This window comes from Caretta caretta, chromosome 8 (genome assembly GCF_965140235.1).
Source record: "Caretta caretta isolate rCarCar2 chromosome 8, rCarCar1.hap1, whole genome shotgun sequence".
NCBI lineage: Eukaryota > Metazoa > Chordata > Testudines > Cheloniidae > Caretta > Caretta caretta.
Window position 1 is genome coordinate 3257806 of NC_134213.1, and position 26156 is coordinate 3283961.

The window sequence follows — 26156 nt, forward strand, 5'->3', positions numbered from 1 at the left end:
TCGCCGGGCGGCATCCGAGCCTGCGGCGAGCCGCCGAGCGAGCCTCCGCGGGGATCCCCGGCGCCGGCGGGCGCGGAGCCTCGGCCAGCCCCCGGCGGGTCCGGAGGGTGCCTGGGTGCCAGCCGCCCCGAGGAGCCATGCCTGGGGCTGCGGGGCCAGCCTGGGGCTCCCCGGCTCCTTTCCTGCTGCCGCTGCTGCTGCTCCCCGCCCTGGAGCCCGCAGGCTGGAGAAGTAAGTCCGCGGGGGAAGATGCCGGGGAAAGGGACCCTCAAAGCCGGGGGGGACGATCCGAGCTGTGGGAACCCAGAGCCAGGGGCTTGAATGTGTGGGGCTTTATTCTAACCCTGGCTCCTGGCCATGATAATGTACCTTCCCTCCCCTGCCCCCCCCCCTTTTTTTTGTTCTTTTATATCTTCCACTCACTCCTTCAATCCCTGAACAGAAGGTTTGCCGGCATGAATAGCGCAGCCAGCCTCCTAGCAAATCAACGAGAACACCCAGAGAACACGCATTGCAGGCTGCGCCCATAGACAATCCTTTCTTTTCTTTTCTTTTCTTTTTTTTTTTTGCTGTTGTTTGTGGGGTTTGGGGGATACGTGGTTATAAGCAATGTCTTGTCTGCTGCTGGGACCAGGGTCCGTCCAGGATGTGCCCTGGGGATTTCTAGCGGCGTGGAATGGCAGAGGTTCCTATCTCTCTCTGCAACACCCTCCCAGCTGCAAAAACCCAGCTCAGCAGGAAAGCAATGATAGCGGTGGTTGGGTGATAGCCCTAATTGCAGGTCAGCAGGTTGCAGGCAGGCTGGGATTGACATTAGCTGGGAGGAAGAGCTCTGTGCCTTCCAAAGCTTGTTTCTTTTGGCAACAGATAGCCCCTTGTCTCATTAAACCCAGGGGCATTTTTACCTGGTGGTTAATCACAGGGTCCTAAACCACAGGGTCCTAATAGAATAAGATTCGCTTCCCACTTCCACTTGCTGTCACTGTCCCCAGTGGATTACCCTCTCCTCTGAGTGTCTTGTGAAGGCGTTGACACCAGGGGCTTTTACACCCGAGTCAAATGCTAGAAAGACAGATACGGCAAATTATGTATTTCAGCTCACTCTGCTTGGGGCAGCATTCCATGATACAGATCGGCTGGACGGGGTCTGGAAGAGTCGTTAAAGAGAACTGGTTCCCTCTAGAACTCCATGAGTTTAGATATCATGAGAAGTTCTGTTCCCATTCTCTTTCCCAGACCTGAAGAAGAGGTCTGTGGAGCACAAAAGTTTCTCTCTTTCACCAACAGAAATTGGTTCAATGAAAGATATCCCCTGACCCTGGCCTTGTCTCAGGGGAAAGAATAGACAGACCTGCTTTAAAGGGGAAAGCACCATTGGGCATTGCTATGGGATTGTTGGACAGGTCGGCCATGCCTGTTAGTTTCAGACTAAGAGAATTATTTAAGTGCTTCAGGGAGTTTCTCCATCTTTGTTCCAGCAATTAATGTGCCTTTTACAACTCCTATTTAAAAATCCTCTTCAACAATTACTGCTCTGTCCAGCTGCACTTATCCATGGTTTGTATATTTATTACTGGCCTAATCCAGAGAGGAGCTGAGCACATGGCTCCTCATCCAGCACAGCAGAAGTTTTTAAGCCTCATTTAAGTCGATCAGATTTCTCATGTGCTAACATTTAAGCACATGCTTAAGTGCTCTGCTGGATCAATGCCTGTGCTTGTATACGTCTGTACTCTCAGAAATGTAGATGTAAAAAGTTATAGGGAAAATCTTTTCTGCTGCTAATATTAAACAATGTGCTTAGATGTATTTAGAGACATTAGTGGCCAAATAATTCAAACAGTTCTTGCTTTTTGCTGTTTATATGCCGTCTTTTGAAGGATCTCATCCTGTTCCATTAAGTCAAGGGCAAAACTCCCGTTGTCTATGATGGGGCAGGATTAAACCCTAAATGCTGGGCTTTGCAGTGGAGTTTTGATTCTGAGCAACTGTCTATGCTCCCCAGGAGAAAACAGCAGTGTTGGCCCACAGCTATACCAGGAAGAAATAACACCCCAGTGGAAAGCCACAGGAAACACCACCATCAGTGTGAAGGTAAGTCATATGACCCTGTTGACAGGAAAGGTGCTCTTAATTTTTTTTTTTTTTTTTTCAAATATTATCACCCAAGGTGTGACATGGTTGACTGGATCTGGTGATGTCTCTTAAATTCTTCAGACCAAATCCCGGTCACTGTAGGCACATGCAGCCTACAGCTGATTCCAAACAATGACAAGGGTGGCCACTTGACTTAAGGGGATTATGGGACGTTTCCGGAGGCTGATCAGAGCGCAGTAAAGCAACACCTTGTTCACACTGGCACTGCAGCCCTCCAGGGGGGTGCAGCAAACGTTATTCCAGTCGCCGAGGTGGAGAACCAGCAGTGCTGTAGCCGTGGAGTCAGAGCGCTCTACGTGCCTTGCCAGTGTGGACGGGGAGCGAACTAGTGCGCTTGGGGCTCCTTTATTGCACTGTAACTCACAAGTGTAGCCAAGCCCTTAGTACTGAGATTGCTTACCCACCCCTGAAATGCAGCTGTCTCAGGGAAGAGCCCAGCAGCCATTTAACACACCCACCGATGATAACAGTAACAGGCTGTCTGTGGCCTCCCGTGGCAAAAACCTTCAGGAGGGAGGCCCAGGGGCAGGATAACTCAGTGCTGGTCTCCTTGGGAGTTTGCTCCAAATCTTAGTCAGGTGTGGGAAGGCAGGTTTTCCCTCATTGAGGAAGCTGCACCCAACTCCAACACCCAGTGATCCATTGGATCACCATGGATGTATTCCAATGGATCCGTAAAGGCCCTGTGCCTCCGTGCCTGCTCTCTACAGGCTCCCACAGTGTCTGGCAAGGCAGCTCCATTGGAATCGCACGAACTGGGTTATCCTGCCAGCAGCAAATCTCAGGATGTTCCACGAAGAGGACTCTGTTGCAAAGAGTGAGGGCAATGAAAGGGTAATGCAGCTTGGGACTGTGTCGCCTCCTCAGTGGAGTCGCTCTTGGGTGCCAGGGAGGAGGAGAAACAGCCCCAGCCCTCTCCTGGAGCCTCAGACAGGTCTCCAAAGGTACAAGGCAGAGGGGGGTAATGGATGGAGGTTCATCTGCTTCCTCTGCATCTCCACAAGGATGGTCCTCCCATGTTCAGATCTAGGGGGAATGATCCATTCCTAGTCAGAGCCTGAATGCTGCATCCTAAGTGAGTGTCCTGGGATATCACGGGGAGTCCTCTCAGGAATAAAGGCTGCTCACATGAGTGATGGTTTTCAGGATGGGTTTGGCCTCCCAGTAACCCCATGCCGTCTGCTGGATATAATCTCTATGGGCCTGATTCATGGAAGCCAAGGAAAGACTCCCATTGACTTCAATAGGCACAGGATTAGCAGAAGACCAGAATATCAGAATGGAGACCTGCCACATGGATACGAAAGGCAACTTTCATAATTGACACTAGAGTTGGGATTAACGCAAAGGGATCTGAACACGCATGTTGACTGACAGAATGTTTCAGCCAAGCAATTCTTTAAAATACTCTTATGGTTTCACGTGGTTTCTGTGGTGTGAAATCCCCTTGTATGTTGAGTAAATGATGAGGAAATAACCTGACGCTCTTATTTCTAAGTAATTCTTTATCTTAAAATTCTAATACAGTAAAAGCAGCCTTTCGTGCCTCTTTAGGAGGCAACTTCCTTTAAGAGAAAATCTTGTAATATCCTCAGTTGTACTGAGAAAGTCTTGTAATATCCTCAGTTGTACTGAGTCAATTTACTTTTTACGTTTTAGATCACTGCTAGTGAGCAGCTAATTTTTATCAGCTCTGTGGTCATTTAAAACTTGTTTCTGTGCTGAACGGCCCCATGTTCCTTTGTATGAATTAGTATAAAAACAAAAGACTGTACTAAAAAAACAAATCGGTAGTAGCAGACACATCGAGTAATGAGGTGTTTGGCTGTAGTTTATATCCTTGATCTCTCTCCCCCTCCCTCCTTGTGTTTTAATTGTATCTGCCTAATAATGAAAATAAGTATAATGCAGTGGTTACTGGGAACACCTTTCACGTAATGCATCCTGTCTAGCAGGTGTATACACCTCACCTGTGTACAATGCACACCTCCAGTTTGTCTTCTTCCAGCCCTACCATTTATTTAACACTAGGGATACACATAACTTGCTATACCTGTATACAGCTATATATCTGTATACTGTAAATATAAGTGCACCAGATCTTTGGACCTGTCTATATTGACATTTGAAATGATATTAGGGCCTTCATAGAAAACCAGGTCTCTGAGTACATCCTAGCAAGGTAGATGTAGAGTGCCTACCATATGTTGTAGACCAGCAGGGCTGCAGTTTCAATATATGTTGAGTAGTTTTTCTGGGCAGGAGACTTTTTATACAAATTGTGCATGCTATAGACCAGTGGTTCTCCACCACTTCACTTTGTAGAAGAAAGCTTCTTTCCTGGACCATTACTGCTGCCATCTGCTAAGAAATAGTGTAAGCACAGCTCTGTATCAGGCAAATCGTGCTAGGATGTTTTTCCAGTGACCAAGCATTCCTTGGGCTCTGAGGCATGGGTCCTGTCCATATTTCCAAAGGAGTAACAACACATCATTCTTCTTTCTGAGCATTCCACCTCCATCCGTCTCTGCCTACTGGGCACAGCAGGGGCGGGAGACGTGCTCAACGCTGCAGGGTGGAATAAGGGGAGGTTTGCACTTGCAAACAAAGTAATTGCCAAGTTGATGAACACTTAGGTATTCACAATGATCATGCTGTATGTGTAATGGGCAGTTTCTCTGTTGCATGTAGCACCCATTCAAAGCAGAAGTCAAGATGACAGTCGAGGGGAAAGAGCTCATCCTGGATGTTGAGAAGAATGAGTAAGTGTGCTTGTCCATTGTATGCCCTGTGCAGTCTGCTCCCGAAGATGATGAATAAGGAGCTGATCCAGAGCCCCGTGGAGCTCTTTCTGTTGGCTTCACTGAACTTTGGATCACACCCTAAGGGCTCGTCTAAACCTAAAGCTTAGATTGACCTAGCGACATTGCTCAGGGCTGTGGACAAATGTCTTGCCCTGTGCGACATAGTTAGGTTGACCTAAGCCCCCACTGTAGACACAGCTAGATGGATGGAAAAATTCTTCCTTCAACCTAGCTATGGATTAACAGTATCAATTGACCATCCCCTTTTGTCAATGTAGGAAACGTCTATGTTGCAGCTGCCGTGCCGTAGTGTGCGGCTGTGGTTTAGACATACTCTAAGTGGGGGAAATGCATGCCACTCTTATACATGATAAGAGTACTCTGGGTCTGTCCTTCAGCTGGTAGAGTGACTTCTGTGGAGCTCTGTCAATGTATGCCAGCTGGCGATCTGGCCCACTGTATATAAACCCATGCCATGTAACAGTTAGTACCTGCGTTAACTAGACAATGATTTCCTGTTACTCTTTACCTGATGTTAGTGAGCTGGATTGGTCACCAAATGACTCAATGTTTTTTTTATATCAGTAAAAAGCTCTCATGTGGATTTTGTATGTTATGTTACTCATAAGGGATTCCACTCCAGGTCTCTTAGGAGGAATGACAGTGAAACTTATATTTCTCTAATGCCACTTATCCTAAAGTGGCCTAAAGAAATGTTTTCACTTGCACTGACTACAGAGGTTCAGCCACCTCTGTGGTAGAACACAGCAGCTGGTTAACAGCACACAGCAACAGTATATAGTCGTTTGGGATAGGAAGCAAAGAAGAAGAAGAATACTGTATCCAAATGAAGCTACCAGTGGATATAGGTGGGCAGGATGGTTTTGCTGCTGGAGTTTGGATGTAGATTCTTTGCTACTTTTTATACCAGATCCTTTGCCAGGCAAGTGGATTAGATTCTAATGGTGGAAGAGCAGCTAAGACTTTTCTTATATAACTGACCCTTGCCAATTTTAATCCTTTGATGCTGGATTTCTTTCTGTGTCAGATTTATATATTGAGTTCCAGTTAAGTGTTTTTTCTCCTAGTACCCACTAATGTATTTATACCCTGGAATAATACTACTTACCATATTTAAGTATATAGTGCAGACATCCCTGACCAGTCAAACCTAGGATCACTCTTCTCCTTCCCTAAGAGTGCAAGGAAATGCCGCAATATGGATATACAACTGTGATTAGAAAAGGAGGACTTGTGGCACCTTAGAGACTAACCAATTTATTTGAGCATAAGCTTTCGTGAGCTACAGCTCACTTCATCGGATGCATGTATTTTCCACTATATGCTTATGCTCAAATAAATTGGTTTGTCTCTAAGGTGCCACAAGTCCTCCTTTTTCTTTGTGCGGATACAGACTAACACGGCTGTTACTCTGAAACCATACAACTGTAATTAGTGTTTATGGTGACATACAAACATAACTGATACGCAGGATAGTTTGAAGGGGGGCCCAGCTTCTCTTTACATGGTGTAAGGCAGTACCTGAAATGAGATGAGTGATCAAATGAAAGTAGATTCTGGGAAGGGTTTTCTGTGAAAGGCTATATCCTAAGGATAAGCTGCTGGGACTTTCAGCACTGAAGACACTGCAGGGCCAATTCTGCACTTGTGTTAACAGAAAATGTTATAAATATTTCATCTATCGACATCTTTGGGCTTTGAAAGTACCAAAGCATAGAGAGGGGAACAAACTGTACTGCTATTCCTAGCTAAGACCTGACTACACAAGCAAAATGAACGGTGGAGTAATTGTGATCAGTAGAGATCTCTGAAGCAATGCTGTACATTATGTAACTGCTACTGTAGGTAGGACAAAGCCAGTGAGGTCTATTTCCTTTGACTGTCAGGTCTTAAACCTATTGCTGCATTTGTGCGTTGTAGCATTGCAGAGGTGAATTTATTCACAGTCCAGGAGAAGTCGGCAAAAGCAAAGAATCCTGACAGAAATCCAAGTAACAGATTAATTCAGCGTATGATGACATAACCTCCAGGTGCCTCCTGGGAACTGTGCTGTGCTATTTCCATCAGAGGTCTGGCTCTTGGCATGTGTTAGTAAACAGAATGAGGATCACACACCATTTGCTATTGTGTTTACTTCCTGAGGTAAGGCTTTCATTCAGCAAGATACACATACACACACTTCCATCAGGGAGCATGCTGGCTTAGCAGGATCAATAAACACACAAGGCATTATGAAGTCCTACTATTTGAACAGATCTTATAAAAACACAGCACATAGAAAATATTGAGGATACAAAATCATCTTTAATACTGACTTCAGAGGAGCTTTTCCTGGGCATGGAGTGAAGGCTCAGGCCTATAGTCAGAGACAGAAGCCGAGACCCACAGGAGAACAGGCAACAAGACATACATTTAAGGGATAGCTGTCAGGATACTGGCTCAATGAGCAGCTGGGACATGTTTGAGAATAGAGCTGTTATTTGGATGTCACTTTCAAAGTCATATCAATGAATTATAGGGGAATTCAACAGCAGCGAAGAAGGAATGATGAAGCAGACAGAAGAAGTGGGGTCCTCAGGAATGTTGTGGATGCTCTAATAAGACACCTTCCATCTGAGACACTCCAGCCCTTTGCAAGCGTTAAGGAATGAAGCCTCCTCTTCTCCCTGGTGTGTGCCTGTGACAGAGCTGTTGGTTTTGAATGCAACAGTTGTATTGCATGGCAGAAATGTTTGTGCCACGTCCCTGATGTCACATTTATGAAGAGCACATTATTTTCTCCCCCGGAGATGTAAACCAGGGGATATTGCATCTGTTCCCATTAACATGCTACACTATTATTTACTTTGTAAGGAACTCAGCACCTATCTGACTATGGATTCCATACACCTGAGTATAGGCTTCATGCGTTAAAACCGAACAGCCCCATTTTGTTATTCCTGCTAGTATGAAAAAGGCAGAACCATGATTTAGTTCCAGAGGAAGCTAGGCCATCGCATATAAAATCTGAGCAATAGCAAGAGAATATCCCCTAGTGCCATTTAATTCTTCTTTTTCTTTTTGCTTCAATAAGTCATTGAAACACTCAAATCCTGCAGCTGCAGGATTGGAAGGTCCAAGACTGCATGGAGAGAGAAATATATGGAGAGATGCCTATAAGAACAATCATACATTTGGCTGTGGCTTAGGAACGGAAGAATTTGCATTCTAAACCTTGGATGAAAACAGAGTTGTGTTTTTTTTTTTAAAGGCACTTGTGTTTAATAAGAACCAGCTTTGAGCTGAAGAGAGGGGTGTACGGGAGGTGCAGTGGAGAAGCTACAAATGTTGATCACAATGGTCCCTTCTCACCTTGGAGCCTATGACTATGTCGTGTAGCAGGTCTGCGTGGCAGGAGGCTCCTCTCTATCAGGGAGAACAGCTGATACTTCTGTTGTACAAATCGGAGACTAATTTGTTTTCCCACCTGGCAACAGGAAAAGCTGTAGGGGAGAAAAACACTCCTCCTTGTCCTGTTTCCAGAGAGTCTCTGTCACAGGGTGACTGGCCCCTTTTAAGAGTTCACCTGCCTCCCAGTTGGGTTTCAGAGGAGGCCCCTGAGCGGAAGGGGCAGGTGAGAGCTGCCTGAGAACAGAGGAGAGACAGAAGGAGCAGCCGAGAATTGCCTGCGGGACAGCGCTGCAGGAGACCTGCTGGAGAGCAGTAGCCATGAGCTGCGATTGACAAGTTCTGATGGAAGCTGTTGGTGGACGGGACTGGCTAGAGCTGGGGACCCCTGCCCAGTTGCAGGAAGGCTTGAGCAGAGGCCCCTAGGGATGAAGGGAGGAACGAGCTTGGTCAATGCAAGCTGGACCCAGAAGCAAGGTGTTGGCTCTGAGCTCTTGATGAGCAGGGGTGGGATATACGGGCTGGGAGGGCTGGAGGTGGAATGCTGCAGAAAGCCCTCTGGCAGAAAACCTGAATGGAGGCAATGGGAGGAGCCCAGGAACAAAGGGTTTGTCTTGGAGCAAGATTCCCCTGATCAGGGATAGGACTGATGGGCAAGGAGGCCTGGGGGAGTGACACACTGTGGGGAGCCCTCTCCCTGGGGACCTGACTGGGAGCTCCAGGAGAAGACACAAGGGAGAGAAGTGGGTCTTGGAACTCTCATGGGAAAAGCCTGGAGAGTGGGGCCCTGGGACTGGTTAACGACTCTTGGGTGGGCAAACTGGGAAACATGACCCTTGAATGGGATTGAAGAGCTTCTGCATTGTCATCTGGTCTTGGCTTTGAGGTTGTGGGAGGATCTGTGTTTACCCCGAGGGACCTGTGAGTCAAAGGGGTTGAATCTCTCCCTGAGGGAGAGACTATATTCCTTTGAAGGGAAAGCTGAGGTGGGTTGTACTTGTGCTGTCGAGGTTGGCTACAAGAGGGCAGCTGTGATGGGGTAATGGGATATGAACAGTGGGATTCAAAGCCCTCTCCCAGCAGGAAGGGATGACTGCTGGGGCCGCACCCAGAGGCCATCCTATGACAGTCTCCCAGGGAAGGGAGAGGGTCAGAGACAGTCATAGTTACCTGAAAACTGCAACGGTGGGCTCCCAGTTTCTAGGGAACCTCTCTGAGGAGGTGGTGCAGCAAGCAGAAAGGACAGGGAGGAGAAGGGGCTGCCAGACACAGCAGGGGGTTGATTGGTGCCCTAGATATCCACCCAAGCTGAGGACCATCAGTGGTGGGTCCTGCCCTTCCTTACCACACATCAGCCTCCAGCTGCTGGGGAGAAGCTGCCAGGAGAGTGGCCAGCCAGGGATGCTTTAGTCCCGCTGAGCCATGGAGGGAGTCACAATAGCATATGGCAGCTCTGAAGTGCCTTTCAGACCTGTGGTAGCTTTATCCTCATAGCTTTTCTGCCCCTGTCCTGCTCCCTGGTTGGCTGTCCTGCCCCCTGCATCATGCTGGGAACAGCGGGTTGGATCACATATTCCTAATGTAGACAAAGCTCCTGCTGACCTCAGGAGGCATCTTGTTTGAATGAAGGGAACGGCACCAGGCCTCCAAAGGGCATTTTTAACCACGTGCAAGGCAAATTCCATGCAGTAGAAGCCAAAATGTACTGTGGCTGGCTGAGAGCAGTTAACCTCCTAGCACAGACAGAATTCACAGGCTCCCAGACCAACAGAGAGATCTAATTTTAGACTCCTTTACCTCGGAAGCAAAAACATGCCACCTCTAAACAGTACCGTTTCCGAGTCTGAAATAACAAGGGAGGCCTGTATCTGATGCTCTGAGCTGTCAGATAAAGAAGCTGGGGGTCACTGGTTGATTGTCATTTCCTGCCTCTACAATACTTGTTTCAGTGACTGCTGACCAAGAGGGGTTTGTCCACCTCCCAGCAGGACGGATATTCCAGATCTTCCACACTGTGTCCACACACTATCCATATCTAATGGCTTCCTGCACTGGGGGGAGAGATGAGGGATGGTGTGATGGAGGCAAGGGGCAAGAAGCATTTGACCTGCTCATGAAGAGCTTTTTTACCATTAGGAAAATGGAGTTGGCACCTGGAGACATGCAGCTGCTCTTCCTCCTCCTCTTTCATTTGGACTGGTTAGTGATTTCTTTGTAATGCGGGGGAGGAAAGAAGGAAACGTACCCCTCTAAATTATCTGTTCCCTGGCTGCCGTGATTACACGACTTCCCAGCCAGGAAATCCATTTCCTGTCCTCTTCCTCTTTGTATGCTGGCCTTATCCATTGCGAAGTGCAGCGGGACGTGTTGCTGACTTTGCAGGCGTGACTTCATTGCATAGCTCTTCCACCCCAAATATCACTGACACCCCAAATGTCACTGACCTGGCTGAGAGGAGTCTTTTCAATACCCTGAAACAGGCAGCTGAGTTTTACCTTCAGTGCTGAAGAGTCGCCTCCCCTTTCAAGCCTATTTTGCCAGAGCAATAAACGTGTTCTCATTACCCCAGGAAAGGGCTTTGAGAAAGTGAGATGTGCTGGCTTCAGACTTCATGAGCATCTGAGTCACCAGCACCAGCAAAGAGCCTTGGTGGATTCCAGCTATTTGAATAAGTGTCCAGTTTTACCCAGAGGGCTCCAGAGGGGCTTACTTGTTTCCCTCTCCAGTTGCAGCTGGATGTTAAAAAGCAGCCTTGACAATTATTACTACTAGGCTGGATGTTAGAGGGAAGGGCCGTCTGACTTTCTCACAATAAGTTCTGTTGGGAGGATTTTAAGCAAAGTTTCCGGCGAAGAGGGATCAAAGTCTCCTTTGGTACAATAGTGTGATTCTGCTGCAGTCGATGGAGTGGCTCCACTCTGTGAAAGGAGGAATAGCCCCCAAATGCAGACAAATCTGGTGTAGAAAGCCTGACAGGGAAACGAATCCCTCCCACCCCAAAATGTTCTTGGCAATCAGTTTGGGCAGATTTATTATTATTTGAGAAGAGAGAGGGATGGAAAAAATTCAGAGCTCTCAATCTGGTTATAGACTCTCTTCGGTTGTTCGCTAGACCAAAATGAAAACAGCTGACATTTCCCACAAGAGATTTGTGGCCTGTCTGTTGGCTTTTGGTTTTTGAAAAATTGTGTTCATGCATCCAAGATATTTGTATTTATTTTAAAAATGGCACCTACCCATGCAGGCTGACGGCATTGTATCACGATCCCCAACTGAGTTGTTAGCTCCACTGAGTTCATTAGAAGAACCCACCCATCTCAAAGGACAACCATGGACATCCACTGGAGCCCAGCCAAACCTCTGAGTATATCATTTCTGAGCACCTCCCATTGAGATCATTGGTTAGTGAAGGTTCCCAGCACGGTACAGGACTGTGCTAGTCAATTATGCCTGTTGTAAATATTTTACTGGCTCTAAGACACCGGAAAACCAATTTATTGTGGAAACCCTGGCAGAGATTTTTCCAAAGCCACTTAGGGATTGGACCCCAATTCCCATTTAAATTAATGTGACTATGCCTCTAAACTTCCTAGGCGACTTGGAAAATCTCCCACCATATGTTTTATTCAGCCCCTATCTAGCCCACGTCTTATCTCAGCCCCAGTACTGCCAAGTGTTGACTCCAATGGAAGTTAGGGGCTTCCCAGGGCCTCCTTCCCTGTCATCTATTTGCAATTCGTTTATCTTGCTTTCCGCTGCTCTCTGGAGATCTGACAAGAAAAGGAAGAGGGAAGGGAGTCTTTCATTCCCAGTCTTTCCTCTGATTCTCTCCCTGTTCTGTTTAGCTGACCGGGCTGCAGGCAGAGCTCTTTAGGGAACCCCAGGAGCCAGCCTCCCAGCAGGGGGCTCCCTGCATCCCATGCCCCGTCTCCGTTACATAATGCTGCCTTCTCCAGTGAATGAGGCTGACAGCATTTTGCAGAATACTTGACCTGCCCTGTCGCTGTGTCTGAGACCGCAAACCAGAGACACCCCTGAATGAGGACACCAGGCCTTCCCTGCAGGCCCGTTCATGCAGCAGCTCAGTGGCATTAAGATGGACCCTTTGTTTAAAACAATGACATCACTGACAGAGCTGCCCTGGGCCAAGATCACTCCAAGCCGGTCTTCAGCAGAACAGAGTCTTTAAGACATCTGTACATTGTGGCAGTGGGCCAGGCCTTCGCTCATTTGGCTGCTTTGCTCAGAGCTGACCTGGCTCTGCAGGATGTCTGTTCAATGAAAACTGGCAGTGGCCTATTTCCAGCCAGCATCCGAGCTCTAGCATGGGGGAGTCGGCTGCTCTGGAGTGGAGCTGATGTGTGCAAGTCAGGGAGGAGTGAGTATGGGTGCTGAGAGCCAGCCCCTCTGCTGGTTAGAGCAGCCTGAGGACTACTCTAACTTAGGCAGGCCTCAGATCGCCCCAGCACCTGAAACCATGGCCAGGAATCAGCATGGGACAGAGTTATTCCCAGCCCCAAGGACCCTTTCCTCCGCCCATGCCCTGTTTTTCCTGACACACCATCAGCAGAGTGAGGGAAAAGCGCTTGACAGCACCTGTGCTGGCTGGCCCTGTACCACCTTGCAGTTGGGTGATTGTCTCTGGGCCAGTGATGCCAGCTTTAGGGCTAGCAGTTTGGCACAAAGCGACCGCATGGTGCCAGAGAAAGCATGTTTGAAAAGCGGGCAATGAAGGCCAGAGCCTCACTGATGTCAGAGCCGCTGGCTAGGAGCCTGATCCTGCCTCCTGACTTCAGCAGAGCAACGTCAATTTGCATTGGTTGAGGATCTGCCTCATAGGTTCTAAGCAGAGACTTTCACACAATCCAGAGCCTCTCATAAACACATTGCTCAAAGCAATTTCCTGGAAGTTAATGCAATTTGGTGATGAAGCATTCGTTTCAGCTGAGCAAACTAGGATAGTCAGGGAGAAGATTATAGGGAGACGTTTTTCTGTAGCATGGTGTTTCTGTGATTATCTGCTGTTTACAGATATGCAATAGCTGATACCAGCACTATTCAAGGCCGGGCCAATAATGAGGTACCCAGTGAGGAGCATTAGCACATCAGAAAGAAGCGACATGAGCTTTGCTGGGCTACAATGAAGTTTGAAAGCAGAGACAAAAGCAGTCGTATTCCAGACATCAATTGGGCTCAAACGGAACGCTGCCAAACATGACTTCTGCTTCTCCCTGAGGTGAAGAGAATGATTATCTGCATGGAGGCAAGTGGCAGTCTTGTCTGTGGCATGAAAGAACATCTTCCATTGTAGCCTGGTGAGGGCGAAAGGGGCGTCTCAGGAGATGAGACACTTGCAAGTCATTTTTGAGAGTGCTGTTTACATTTAGCTCAGGGAAATGCAACCTACATGGAAGTCTCTGGGTGCTGCCCGCTGGGGAGAGAGCGGTCACATTGCCTAGAGGCGACCTGCAAAGGGGGAATAAAAAAATAGTGGTGGGGGGGGTTCCTTCTTTGTGATTTGTAAAGATGACTTGACAGGGTTTATTCTCCCCCTAGAAAAGTTTTTGGAGTTTGTTTGTTTATTTATATATTGCTTGTTTTTTCCCCTTAGGAATATTGGGAATTCTGGTCTTTCCTGGTTTTGCTGGAGCACTTCTTGGATGACTCAGAGAGGTGGATTGGGTCTTTCCATCCCTTAACTGAAGGGGCTTCGGGCTGAATCCTTAACAAAGCCAGCCCGAGCTTTTCTCACAAGGGTTTGAGTTAAATATAGGGCAAAGGAAAGAGTTTCAAACACTCTGAAAGGGGAAGGGATTTTTATTCAGTCAGTCAGGTTTCACTTTCTCGGTATCTCTGATGTCCTAAACTTGCTAATTCTCTAACTGTAGAGTCTTCCAGGAGTGGCAAGACCTGTCAAAAAACAAGCCATTTAAAGAAGCAACCATTTAAATTTTGTTAGTTGGAGGAGGGCGGAACCCACAACGCATCAGGCCTTTTTTATAAATGAGGCGCAGCTGAGTAGGAGCTGGAACGAGGCTGACTATCACAGTCCCCAACTATGGCATCCTCGCGTGATGCCTAGACAGTCGACAGTAAAGCATGGGGTGCTTTGTACATATCTGTGATCGGTCACTTTACAAGGCCGTTTTACAGGCTTTTAGAGATGGGGTGGCTGGTTTTCGCCGGGGTTTGCCCTGTTTTGCTGCTGCTGAGATGGAGACAGGTTGTGACTTTCTCCGGTTTGCCATTCACGAGCCAGCCTCATTTCCTAATTTTGCAAACTCGGCCACCTGGGTGAAAGAGGAGGAGGAGACGGCAGTACAGCAGCATCGCCCCTGGTACCCAATCCAAATGCTTACTCGTGAAGTGCTGAGAGCAGTCCAGCTTGCTTTGCCTTTCCCATGATCCCAGGCTCCTTGTAAAACTCAGGGGGGATTTTGCCTGTATAAGGAGCACGGGGTCAGGTCCTGAATAGGGTGTCAAACTTTGCCTTGTTCCTATGCCAAGAAGGGTTTGCAAGCTGTAAAATGGCACCATCTGAACCCATTCTCGGGCCATTACATTGTAACAGGAACAGAGATGGGTTTATAACAGCACGCAGCCATGGACAGCCCAGAGCCCTGGGGGAAATTTGTAGCTCAAGCTGGAGCCAGACTTCATAGCTGATCCCCCTCCCCCAAAATGCATGTTGGACTGAACCAAAACCCTGAATCTGAATACTCCCAGGCTTCAACCATGATGAATTTGGATCACAATTTTATGGCCTAATGTCAAAACACAAGGGGCACGAACCCCATTCTCATTTGAGATGATGATGATGATAGTTAGTTTTCCATCTCTTGGTGTCTTCAGCTGAAGACTGGATGAATTTCTGGAGAGATTCTTTAGCCAAACACAAGTTATTCGGTTCAGTACAGGAGTAACTGGATGAAATTACTTGCACTAATGGAGGAGCCTGTGACTGGACTCAAACCAGGAGGTCCCTTCCATTCCTATTCTTAAATTCTATGGCCAGGTAAGATTAGATGATCAAACATTCCCTTCTGGGCTTAAAATCTTTGAATCTATGTGCCAACAGTACCAGAGGAGGAGTGAACCCATTGGTCTGGGCATTGCTCAAACACATAAGAACGTGCAGTCCCTGTCCTGTAGAGTTTGCAGTCTAAAAACCTCAAGTGAAATCTTGTGGTTTTCTTCATATTGCATCCCCAAGTCTCTGAAAATCATCTTTGTACAGAAAATTATTATTTAGTGCAGTTCTGTGTCCCATGGGAACCTGGCTGGTACATCAGCTTTTTTTACTCTTTGCAGTCTTATTTATTTATTTCATTTTTAAAAAATGTTACTATTTGAGTTGTTTGAAACCAGGGGCAGGATTTATGAATGAACCAAAATACAGTGGTGGCAGTGAGGGGCCTGGCCGTGTGGGCACAGTGCTACAGAGCGGGGCATCATTCAGTGGCCGAGTTTGGGATTCACAGGCATGCTTTCCTTTGTCCTGATTCATTTAATAAATGTTTTGAAGGAGCACTTAGGAAGATGACTAGCTGAGCACTTACAGGTATGAGTGTATTTCATGAGACAAAATTATCTGAATGCAGTGTTTGTGTGCCAATGGCCATTAACCTTTGAACTTCTGAGCCTCTCCCCATTCAAGTTCCCTCTGGGCAGGGAGAGGAGACATATAATATTGGTCTCGCAGATGCTCTGATTGCATTGATGTTTTGTGCAAGCCATTAGCCCCTCTCTTGTTTCTGAAAGTGTGTTAGTGGAGGGCTTGGCAGACAGAAAGTGCTGCATTAGAGGTAAATGTTGCAGGGCAGAGGGTGGAATATGTACCAGAGAAAAGCTCCCTAGTGACTGCCCCCAAAAGGCTCATCTTCCATTGGCCATGTTTTTTTTTTTTCACTTCGTTCAATTTTATACTGTGTTTGTTATAGCTTGTTCAGCCTAACCAAACGAAGGCAGAGGGGAGATATGATTGTGCTCTATAAATACCTCCGAGGGATAAACACTAGGGACGGAGAGGAGTTATTTAAGTTAATTGCCAATGTGGGCACAAAAACAAATGGAGATAAACTAGCCATCAGCAAGTTTAGACTTGAAATTCAACAAAGGTTTCTAACCACCAGAGGAGTGAAGTTTTGGAATAGCCTCCTAAGGGGAGCAGTGGGGGGCAAAAAATCTAATTGGCTTCAAGACTGAGCTTGATAAGTTTATGGAGGGGGTGGTATGCTGGGACTGCCTACAATGGCATGTAGCCCATCTGTGACTGCTAGCAGCAAATATCTCCAACAGCCAGTGATGGGACACTAGATAGGGAGGGATTTGAGTTACAATAAAGTATTCTTTCCCAGGGGTCTGGCTGGTGGGCCTAGCCCAAATGCTCAGTGTCTAACTGATCGCTATATTGGGGGCTGGGAAGGAATTTTTCCCCAAGTCAGATTGGCAGAAACCCTGGGAGTTGGGGGGGTTTGTTGTTGTTGTTTTTTTTTTTTTTGCCTTCCTCTGCAGCATGGGGCATGGTTTTGTGTAAATGGCGGATTCTCTGCAACTTGAAGTCTTTAAATCATGAATTGAGGACTTCAGTAACTCAGCCAGAAATTAGGGGTCTATTACAGCAGTGGGAGTTAGTTTGACATCTGTAGTATGCAAGGTCTTGGAAAAAAATTTGAAGGAGAAGGTAGTTAAGGACATTGAAGTCAATGGTAAATGGGACAAAATACAAGATGGTTTTACAAAAGGTAGATCGTGCCGAACCAACCTGATCCCCCTTGTTAGGGGGCTTATTCCTTCACCCACTTACTTCCCTGGTCCTTCTCGCATGAACAGAGAGCAACAATACCCGAAGTCCAAAGGTGCAAACAATTCGATGTTTATTGGGGTGAACTTCCAGCAAGCATGATTCCAGTTTCCTTCCTTAGTATCCTCCTTCCCAGCTCTGACACCACAGAGCCTTACACCTGTGTCCCTGTTCCCATTCCTACCCTTAGCCAAACATGATTCCAACTTCCTTACTCCCATTCCCTGTTCCCATTTCCCCCTTTAGCAAAACATGATTCCAATTTTCTTACCCCCATTCCCTGTTCCCATCTCACACACCCACATGCCCACCCCCTCCCACCCATGCCCACTCACTTCCTCATTGACTACAGATTATATAGTAAAACTTGAGTTCTGCTTAGCTATACGTTAACCAATCATTTTCCTGAAATTTAACTAACCAATCCTAACATATTGTAACATGATTATGGAACCAATTATATCCCACCACCTCAATTAGTTTACACCCAGCAAAATTAATTATACAGCAGACAGGAACAATCACAGAACCAGACAGAGATTATACAGACAAACAATAGCAAAGTGGGAACTATAATGACAAAACAATACAGAAGTGAGGATTTCACATCCCAGCTATTGATAAGTGAGTTCTTGCCAGACAGGATGCTATCAAACTAAGTTTCCTTTTACATTTTCTAGGCACTTCCCTTTCTCTGGCCTGATAGTGCCTAACAGCCCAATAGCACCTTATTTCAATGTGACTAGTTTGGAATGTGAGGATGTGACCGTTCGCTTCCCAGTTTATGGCTGCCTCTGCTGCTTAGCCAAAGGCCTGAGCCTAAGCACAGGCCACAAACTGTCACAGTAAGAGAAGGCCCTTACACTGGCAGACAGTGGTTTTGATTCTTTCTTTTATACCTCTATCACTAGCCAAGTGATAAGAATACACCTAAATTCTTAGAGTATAGGCCTTTACAGACAGGCCTGAATATCTATATCCTAACATCCCTCTTTGAGAAAGTAACAGATTTTTTAGACAAAGGAAACGCAGTGGATCTAATTTACCTAGATTTCGGTAAGGCGTTTGATACCGTGCCACATGGGGATTTATTAGTTAAATTGGAAAAGATGGGGATCAATAGGAAAACTGAAAGGTGGATAAGGAATTGGTTAAAGGGGAGACTACAATGGATCCTACTGAAAGGTGAACTGTCAGGCTGGAGGGAGGTTACCAGTGGAGTTCCTCAAGGATCGGTTTTGGGACCAATCTTATTTAATCTTTTTATTACTGACCTCGGCACAAAAAGTGGGAGTCTGCTAATAAAGTCTGCGGATGATACAAAGCTGGGAGGTATTGCCAATTTAGAGAAGGACAGGGATATCCTACAGGAGGATCTGGATGACCTTGTAAACTGGAGTAATAGTAAGAGGATGAAATTTAATAGTGAGAAGTGTAAGGTCATGCATTTAGGGATTAATAAGAAGAATTTTAGTTATAAGCTGGGGACGCATCAATTAGAAGTAACGGAGGAGGAGAAGGACCTTGGAATATTGGTCATAGGATGACTATGAGCCGCCAATGTGATATGGCTGTGAAAAAAGCTAATGCGGTCTTGGGATGCATCAGGAGAGGTATTTCCAGTAGGGATAAGGAGGTTTTAGTACCGTTATCAAGGCACTGGTGAGACCTCACCTGGAATACTATGTGCAGTTCTGGTCTCCCATGTTTAAGAAAGATGAATTCAAACTGGAACAGGTACAGAGAAGGGCTAGGATGATCCGAGGAATGGAAAACTTGTCTTATGAAAGGAGACTCAAGGAGCTTGGCTTGTTTAGCCTAACCAAAAGAAGGTTGAGGGGAGATATGATTGCTCTCTATAAATATATCAGAGGGATAAATACCAGAGAGGGAGAGGAATTATTTAAGCTCAGTACCAATGTGGACACAAGAACAAATGGATATAAACTGGCCACCAGGAAGTTTAGACTTGAAATTAGACGAAGGTTTCTAACCATCAGAGGAGTGACGTTTTGGAATAGCCTTCCAAGGGAAGCAGTGGGGGCAAAAAATCTATCTGGCTTTAAGATTAAACTCGATAAATTTATGGAGGAGATGGTATGATGGGATAACGTGGTTTTGGTAATTAAATATTCATGGTAAATAGGCTCAATGGCCTGTGATGGGATATTAGATGGGGTGGGATCTGAGTTACCCAGGAAAGAATTTTCTGTAGTATCTGGCTAGTGAATCTTGCCCATATGCTCAGGGTTTAGCTGATCGCCATATTTGGGGTCGGGAAGGAATTTTCCTCCAGGGCAGATTGAAGGGCAGGTTTTTCGCCTTCCTCTGTAGCATGGGGCACGGGTCACTTGTTGGAGGATTCTCTGCTCCTTGAAGTCTTTAAACCACGATTTGAGGACTTCAATAGCTCGGACATAGGTGAGAGGTTTTTTGCACGAGTGGTGGGTGAAATTCTGTGGCCTGCATTGTGCAGGAGGTCAGACTAGATGATCGTAATGGTCCCTTCTGACCTAAATATCTATGAATCTATGTTCTGTGGCCTGCAACATGCAGGAGGTCGGACCAGATGATCATGATAGTCCCTTCTGGCCTTGAAGTCTATGAGACTCATAACAAAGAACACCCACACTAACTGCCTTGCGACCCAGTCCAGCACCCACTGACGTTAATGAGAGTGTTTCCATTGATTTAAACGGGAGCTGGATCAGGCCCTTCTTGCACTGTGATTGTCAGATATCCCAGCAGAGATGATTCAATAATAATGTGCCAAGTCTAAAGAAATGTCCTTTTTTGTCTTTGCCTTGCTATTGGTAGGCACCTCTTTGCACCAGGCTACACTGAAACCCACTATACCCAGACTGGAATGCCCCACACCATTACATTCAACCACACAGTAAGTATCGGGGGAGGGATAGCTCAGTGGTTTGAGCATTGGCCTGCTAAACCCAGGGTTGTGAGTTCAATCCTTAAGGGGGCCATTTAGGGATCTGGGGCAAAAATTGGGGATTGGTCCTGCTTTGAGCAAGGGGGTTGGACTAGATGACCTCCTGAGGTCCCTTCCAACCCTGATAGTCTATGATTCTATGCCGGTGCAGGCGAATCCTAGGAGAGGGTACACAGAGGGGACGGGGCTTCATCCTCTGGAGACTTGAGTTTCCAATTGGACTGGGTGGAATGTGACTTGAGTTTGGAATTCTCAGCCTGTAGATATCTCTAGTGGGCAACTGTTTGCACCCCCAAACCTTTGGCCAGTCAATGGTCCCATCTCAGATGAGTTCTTTGGTGGGCACAGTCTGACGGATGCTGCATATTAGGTCTGCGGAGCCGTGGCAGAGATCTGCAGGGAAACCTCTCCCTTTGCCTGCCTCTCGCTGTTTCTTTCTAGTCTCTGCAGAATTTTGGAGCTCTTGAAAGCGAAGACCTGGGGAAAATGTTGCTTTTTCCACTTCTGTAAGCCAAGGTCTTCCCCAGATCCCAAATACCCAATCTGGGCTCACCCCAACGAATACAAACCAGAGCAGAGAGAGAATTTTCCAAAGCACTGAAATGACTTAGGAGACTCAGCCCCATTGCCTTCCAATGCTGCTGTTCATCCCTTTGCTTTTGACACTGCCCTTTGCAAAGTGCAAGCTCCACGCTTGCTGTGTTCCCAGCCCTTTGCGAAACTAGCCCATGCCAGCTGGCTCCTGGTCAGAAAAACCATCATGAATTGCCGATCTCAGACAAGGACCCTCAGCTGCAATTGCACAAAGATATACATTAGTTAGAATTTTAAACAAAAAGATAAAGACAATGAGAGAATTTTCCCTGCTACTGTTTGCTCCCCTCTCTCCTCCCAGAGGCGCACAGCTGGGTGAGGCATTTGGGCTGTGATGGAATGCTGTCAGCATGTTGACCCTAGTGGCTTCCTTGTTCCTACCATAGTCTGCCTTTTGTCTTGAGATGAGCCCATCTAAATGGACTTTCCGGTCTATAACATATAACCCTTTATAGAACTAAAGTATGAGGTCAGCACATTCTTCAGGGCCTGATCCAAAGCCAGCTGAAGTCAATAGATAGATTCCCGTTGACATCAACAAGCTTTGGATCAAGCCCTTAGTGCTGCAGCCTGGTCTGCTCGTCTGTGAAGCTTCCTCGGGACATTACAGCACCGTAGATTTTATTAGCAATGAAGAGCATGTTCATGCATATCCACAAGGCCATGTTATGACAGCCAAGATGCTAGGTTTGAATCAGGGGACTGCTGTTTTTTGTTATTGTTGTTGCATTAAAGTCTCACCTGGTGGCAGGAGGGACAGTACTAGAGAGAATTAAAGGCTCTGTCATTACGCACCCAGGTCCTATACTGGTTCTTTCTGCCTAGGTGTTAATTCCACCCTCCTGCAATAAAAGAACTCACAAAACTCTTCCTTCCTTAGACAATCTCCTTTCTCCTTTCCAGGACCATTGCTTCTATCATGGTGTTGTGCGAGGCATGGAACAATCCAGCGTCACACTCAGCGCATGCGAAGGGCTACGGTAAGATTCAGGCAAGCCCTGACAAAACAATCATCTGATAGTCCTTTGGCCTCCCCTCATCCTTTCCAAGGTCTCCAGGCAGCCCTTCATGTGACTCCCTAGCAAGGTTGTTAGCATTAGAGCTAGTCGGGAATTTTCCAACTAAAAGTTTTTGGCCAGGAAATGTGGATTGGTCAAAAGCAAAGCTTTATGTGGGAAAGGGTCGGCTTCAACAAATGGTTCGACTTGAACTTTTGAAGTATCGCAACAAAACCTTATTTTCCCAGTTGGAACTGACTCTTTGGTTGGAAACTGAGTAAAAATAAATAACTTCTGAATATTTTGTCCACAGGAATTTTTGTTGGAGTTGACACACTTAAAAAGCATTTGACAAATTTCTAACCAGTTTTAGTCCTGGGCAGGAAAAAAAGACCAGATCCTCAGCAAGTGTAAATCAGCATAGCTCTAGTGAAATCAACAGAGCTACATTCACTTACCGCAGCTGGGGATCTGGGCCCACAACTAGGGTGGCCAGCTGTCCTGTTGAAAAGGGGACCTGACGGTATCCGGTCAGGTCTACTGACAGGACACCCAAAGTCCGGTTACTGCGGGTCGGGGAGGTGGGGAGATGCCAAGTCATCACCTGGGTCAGGCCCCTACTCAGTCAAGGTCACCTCCTACCTGCATTGGGTGGCTGCAGCACCCTGCCCCAGTTCTGCAGGAGAGTCCCTCCCGACCCACGCAGGGAAGGGGGGAGAGGGGAAAAGCCGTGAATGTTGGAGGGATGGGGAAATGGGAGCAAATGGGGGTGGGGCCTCAGGGGGAAGGGGCAGGGCAGGAGCAGGGTCTTGGGGGAAGAGGCGGGGCAGAGGTGAGGCCTTGGGGCAGGGGAGGTTTTTTTTTAAACATTTTTAAACATTACAAAGTTGGCAACCCTAAATATCACATGCACTTGAAGGCTCGTAGTTAAGATAGGTTTCAGAGTAACAGCCGTGTTAGTCTGTATTCGCAAAAAGAAAAGGAGGACTTGTGGCACCTTAGAGACTAACCAATTTATTTGAGCATAAGCTTTCGTGAGCTACAGCTCACTTCATGATGCATCCGATGAAGTGAGCTGTAGCTCACGAAAGCTTATGCTCAAATAAATTGGTTAGTCTCTAAGGTGCCACAAGCCCTCCTTTTCTTTTTAGTTAAGATACTTCACATCTGTTTATAAACAGGACACTGTTTGCAGTCAACTCCAGCTGAAAGCTGGTTGGAAGCTGGGCTGGGGAGATTTAGTCCAGTCAGGAAACAGACCTTGCCAAAAAAAACCCTCAGCAACCTCAAGTGCTTTTAATGTAGATAAATATCTGGTGGTATAAACAGGACAAAGTGGCCACCTGTGTTTTGCAATAAATAATCCACTTGCCATAAAAAAGCAGAAGAAATCACAGGTGTGCCCTGCTTCTGTTTTATCCCACATTCTTCCAGGTTCTTTATTCTTAGCGTCAGAGGAAACGGCTCTAGTTCGGCTAACATGTGCAGTCGTGCTGCACCACGCCCCAACCATGGTGCTGCACACTGGCCCAAGGAACTGTTCTAAACAATGATGTATGGAAGCCGAGCACACATCTGTTTTCACCTTCCCTGCAGAGCTATCAAGCAGAGCCATTCTACTCCCAGATCTATACGTCTTCCATTGGGCAAAGACCCCCGTTAAACACAGAGCCTTTCCAAACCTGATGCATGGAAAAAGGCCAGTTGAGAAAACCAGAACCACATAGGAAACATGCTTCCATCAGTCCTTGATTACAATAGTGCAAACAAGGTTTCTGCTACAATGTGGGGAGAGCGGCAACGTAGCCACCTAGGAATATTGTTAAAAATGCATGTGCAAGAGGAAAACCTCCAGAAGCCTTTACACTTTCCACCAGGAAACTGTCTTAGTGCGATTTTAGCAACTTGATATTGCATGACAAATGTGGGGGGCTCCATGTAGAAACAGCCCCATCCTGTGAATCTTGATCGCAGCTTTTACCAGCTGAAGTCAAGGGAAGCAAAGCTGCCACCAGGTAAGCTTAATGGTTTTACTTAAGCATTAAGCATTAACAAAATGCTTAATGCACCCGTTTGCTCATCACAAATCCCACCTTTGCATGGGCAAGCAGGCGTTAGTGCTTGCAAATGGGTAACTGCTCCTTTACATGCCCCATTCTCAGACCTCTGCCCCAGCCCTGTCATACATCTCTAGAGATTGCACATCCCTCTGAGCGTCGCCCTTGATCTTGAAGGAGCCTCCTTGCTGTCCGCGCCGTCACTCGCTCAGCTTTGTGCTGGGAAGCTGCCGAGTTTTGCGAATGAACCAGCAGTTTATCCAATTTGGAGAATCCATTTCAGTCATTTACTGTCCACTCAGGCTGTGGGCCTGTGCCTGCGACCAAGGCACATGAGAAGCCAAGGGTATCTTCATCCCGAGCTCTTTTTAGAAAATGACCATATTGAACTGTCAGAAACTGTACCGAATTACCCCCAGGACATATTGTGCCATGTTGCTCCAGGGGTGCTTACAGCAGGGTGGGCATGCAAGGAGGCTCCCCCAGCTTCTTGCACTCCATGCAGTGATGGGACATGAATGTAGGCTTTCTGTTCCACACAATGGGAGCCGTTCTCCAGGTGAATCGTCAGGGCACAGGACATCCCGAAGAAGGCAGGGTCATGCGCCCCCTTCACTCTGTTCTTTGATATTTGTATGACAGTAGCTCCTAGCAGTCCCAGTCACAGACCAAGACCTGATTGTGCTGGGTGCTGTGCAAACACGGAGCAAGAAGATGGTCCCTGCTCCTAAGAGCTTAGCCAACAGAACCAGCCAAATGCCGCATGCTGCCCCCCAGGAAGAGGAAAAGCAAAAGCAGCGAGGATGCTCGCCTGGTGGAAGCTTTGCTTCCCTGACTTCAGCTGGTAAAAGCATTAAGTTTAAACCTTAAGTAAACTTAAACTTAAAAGCTTAAGGTTTTGCTGTTGACCTATGTTACTGCTAGAAAATGAAGAGTCCCTGATCAGGACTGGGGCTCCATGGGTGCTGTACAAACACAGACCCCGATCATTCAAATACTCATGCACATGCTTAACTTTTAGCCCCTAGTCACGTGCTTAAAATTCAATGCAGGTGTGTTTGCAGGACAAGAGCCACAGAGTCTATCTCATAAAGTTTATGCAGAAGTGAGCTCATTAGTTACTATGTGGTAATAAACCACAGTGTGAGCAAACGCCACGAGTACCAGCAGGGCTACAGTGGGCTTGTGTCTGAGGAACTAAAGAAGAGGAAGGGGCCTGCATTGAAGCAAAAGAAGCATAAGCTTGAAGCAAAGCTTTCAGTGGGACCCCACCACCCAGGTATGCAACCCACCAGTGGATTCTTCCTGGGCATCTGCCAATGGGGCCAAATGCTGCTTTTGGAGGGGCAGCCCCTGTTGATTCAAGTGGACTAACACCAGTGTAAACGAGAGCAGAATTTAACTGGGATCTTTTCCTCAGCAATAAGGGTGAGCTTTATTTGGCATTGCTCTGCAGCCCCTAAAGTAACTCTGCAACGTGAGGTGTGTTTCTGGCACTGGGAATACAAGAGACAGGGCTTCTCTAATGCTTCTAAAGCCTGCTCAGGTCTTTCAGATGATGATTTCTGCAGGGATCTGGGAAAGGCATTGGTCTTGTGCCGATTCCGTTATGGCTGCAATGCACCTTTCGGGGGCCTGGGGAAGGAGTCTGCTGACCATCCTATGCAGTGTCTATCAAAAGGGGCCACTGCTTCCTGGATAGTATTGGAAGTGCTAGTATTAGATGTGCCTAAGTGACTGCACAGGGTGGGCTTGTGGGGGAGAGCTGTAGGGGAAATCAGGCAAAACGCCACAATGGCTCCCTAGTTTGCTTGAAAGGGGTCGCCTGGAAACTCTTGCTCTAGCAAGTAGCTTTTAAATGAAAATAACAGGCTTCTAATATATGAAATCTGGATACCGTGCCCAGCTCCCAGAGAGCATCCTGAATACAACCCCAGACTAGAACGAAAGAGCGTTCTATGACCATATCAATTATTTATGTTCTTTTACAGCTCTTTTCTATCGGCCACTCAGTTTGTTAAATAGGATGCGCTAGTTTCCCTCCCACACTGTGCCGTGCACAGAAGCACAGACCAAAATAGCTGGCCAGAAGAAGCCTCGGCCAGAGGTGGGTCCCAGCCTGGGCAGTTGGGGGAAGGGAATTCCTGCATGAGATGTGCTAAGGATCTGTTGCTCCCTGGCTTCCATTTGTATCATGGCAAACCCCTGCAGTGTCTCAAAGGCTGAAATGAAATTAAACCTGCATGAAGGAGATAAAAATAGGAGCTCTTAGCCTACTTGGAACACTGCTTGTTATGTACCAGCAGTGGTGTTACGGATTGTCTCTCTCCAATCTTCAGTATAATTTCAAACTGTCGGGATGAAATTCATCCCTGTGCAGAAGAACAG

The 26156-nt window shown here is 46.9% G+C and overlaps 1 protein-coding gene across 2 annotated transcripts in view; it reads left to right on the forward strand.

Annotated features, from left to right (window-relative positions):
• Window positions 1-26156, forward strand: part of ADAM19 (ADAM metallopeptidase domain 19) — a 52735-nt gene continuing 26579 nt past the window's right edge. Inside the window, exons 1-5 of one of the 2 annotated variants that reach the window (XM_048861584.2) lie at window positions 1-231; window positions 2006-2094; window positions 4849-4919; window positions 19990-20068; window positions 21617-21693. In XM_048861584.2, the coding sequence (XP_048717541.2) occupies window positions 138-231; window positions 2006-2094; window positions 4849-4919; window positions 19990-20068; window positions 21617-21693 (410 nt within the window). In that variant the 5' untranslated portion in view covers window positions 1-137. Of the gene's footprint in view, window positions 232-2005; window positions 2095-4848; window positions 4920-19989; window positions 20069-21616; window positions 21694-26156 lie in introns of those variants that run through there. The other variant, XM_075131231.1, reaches the window with a different exon arrangement.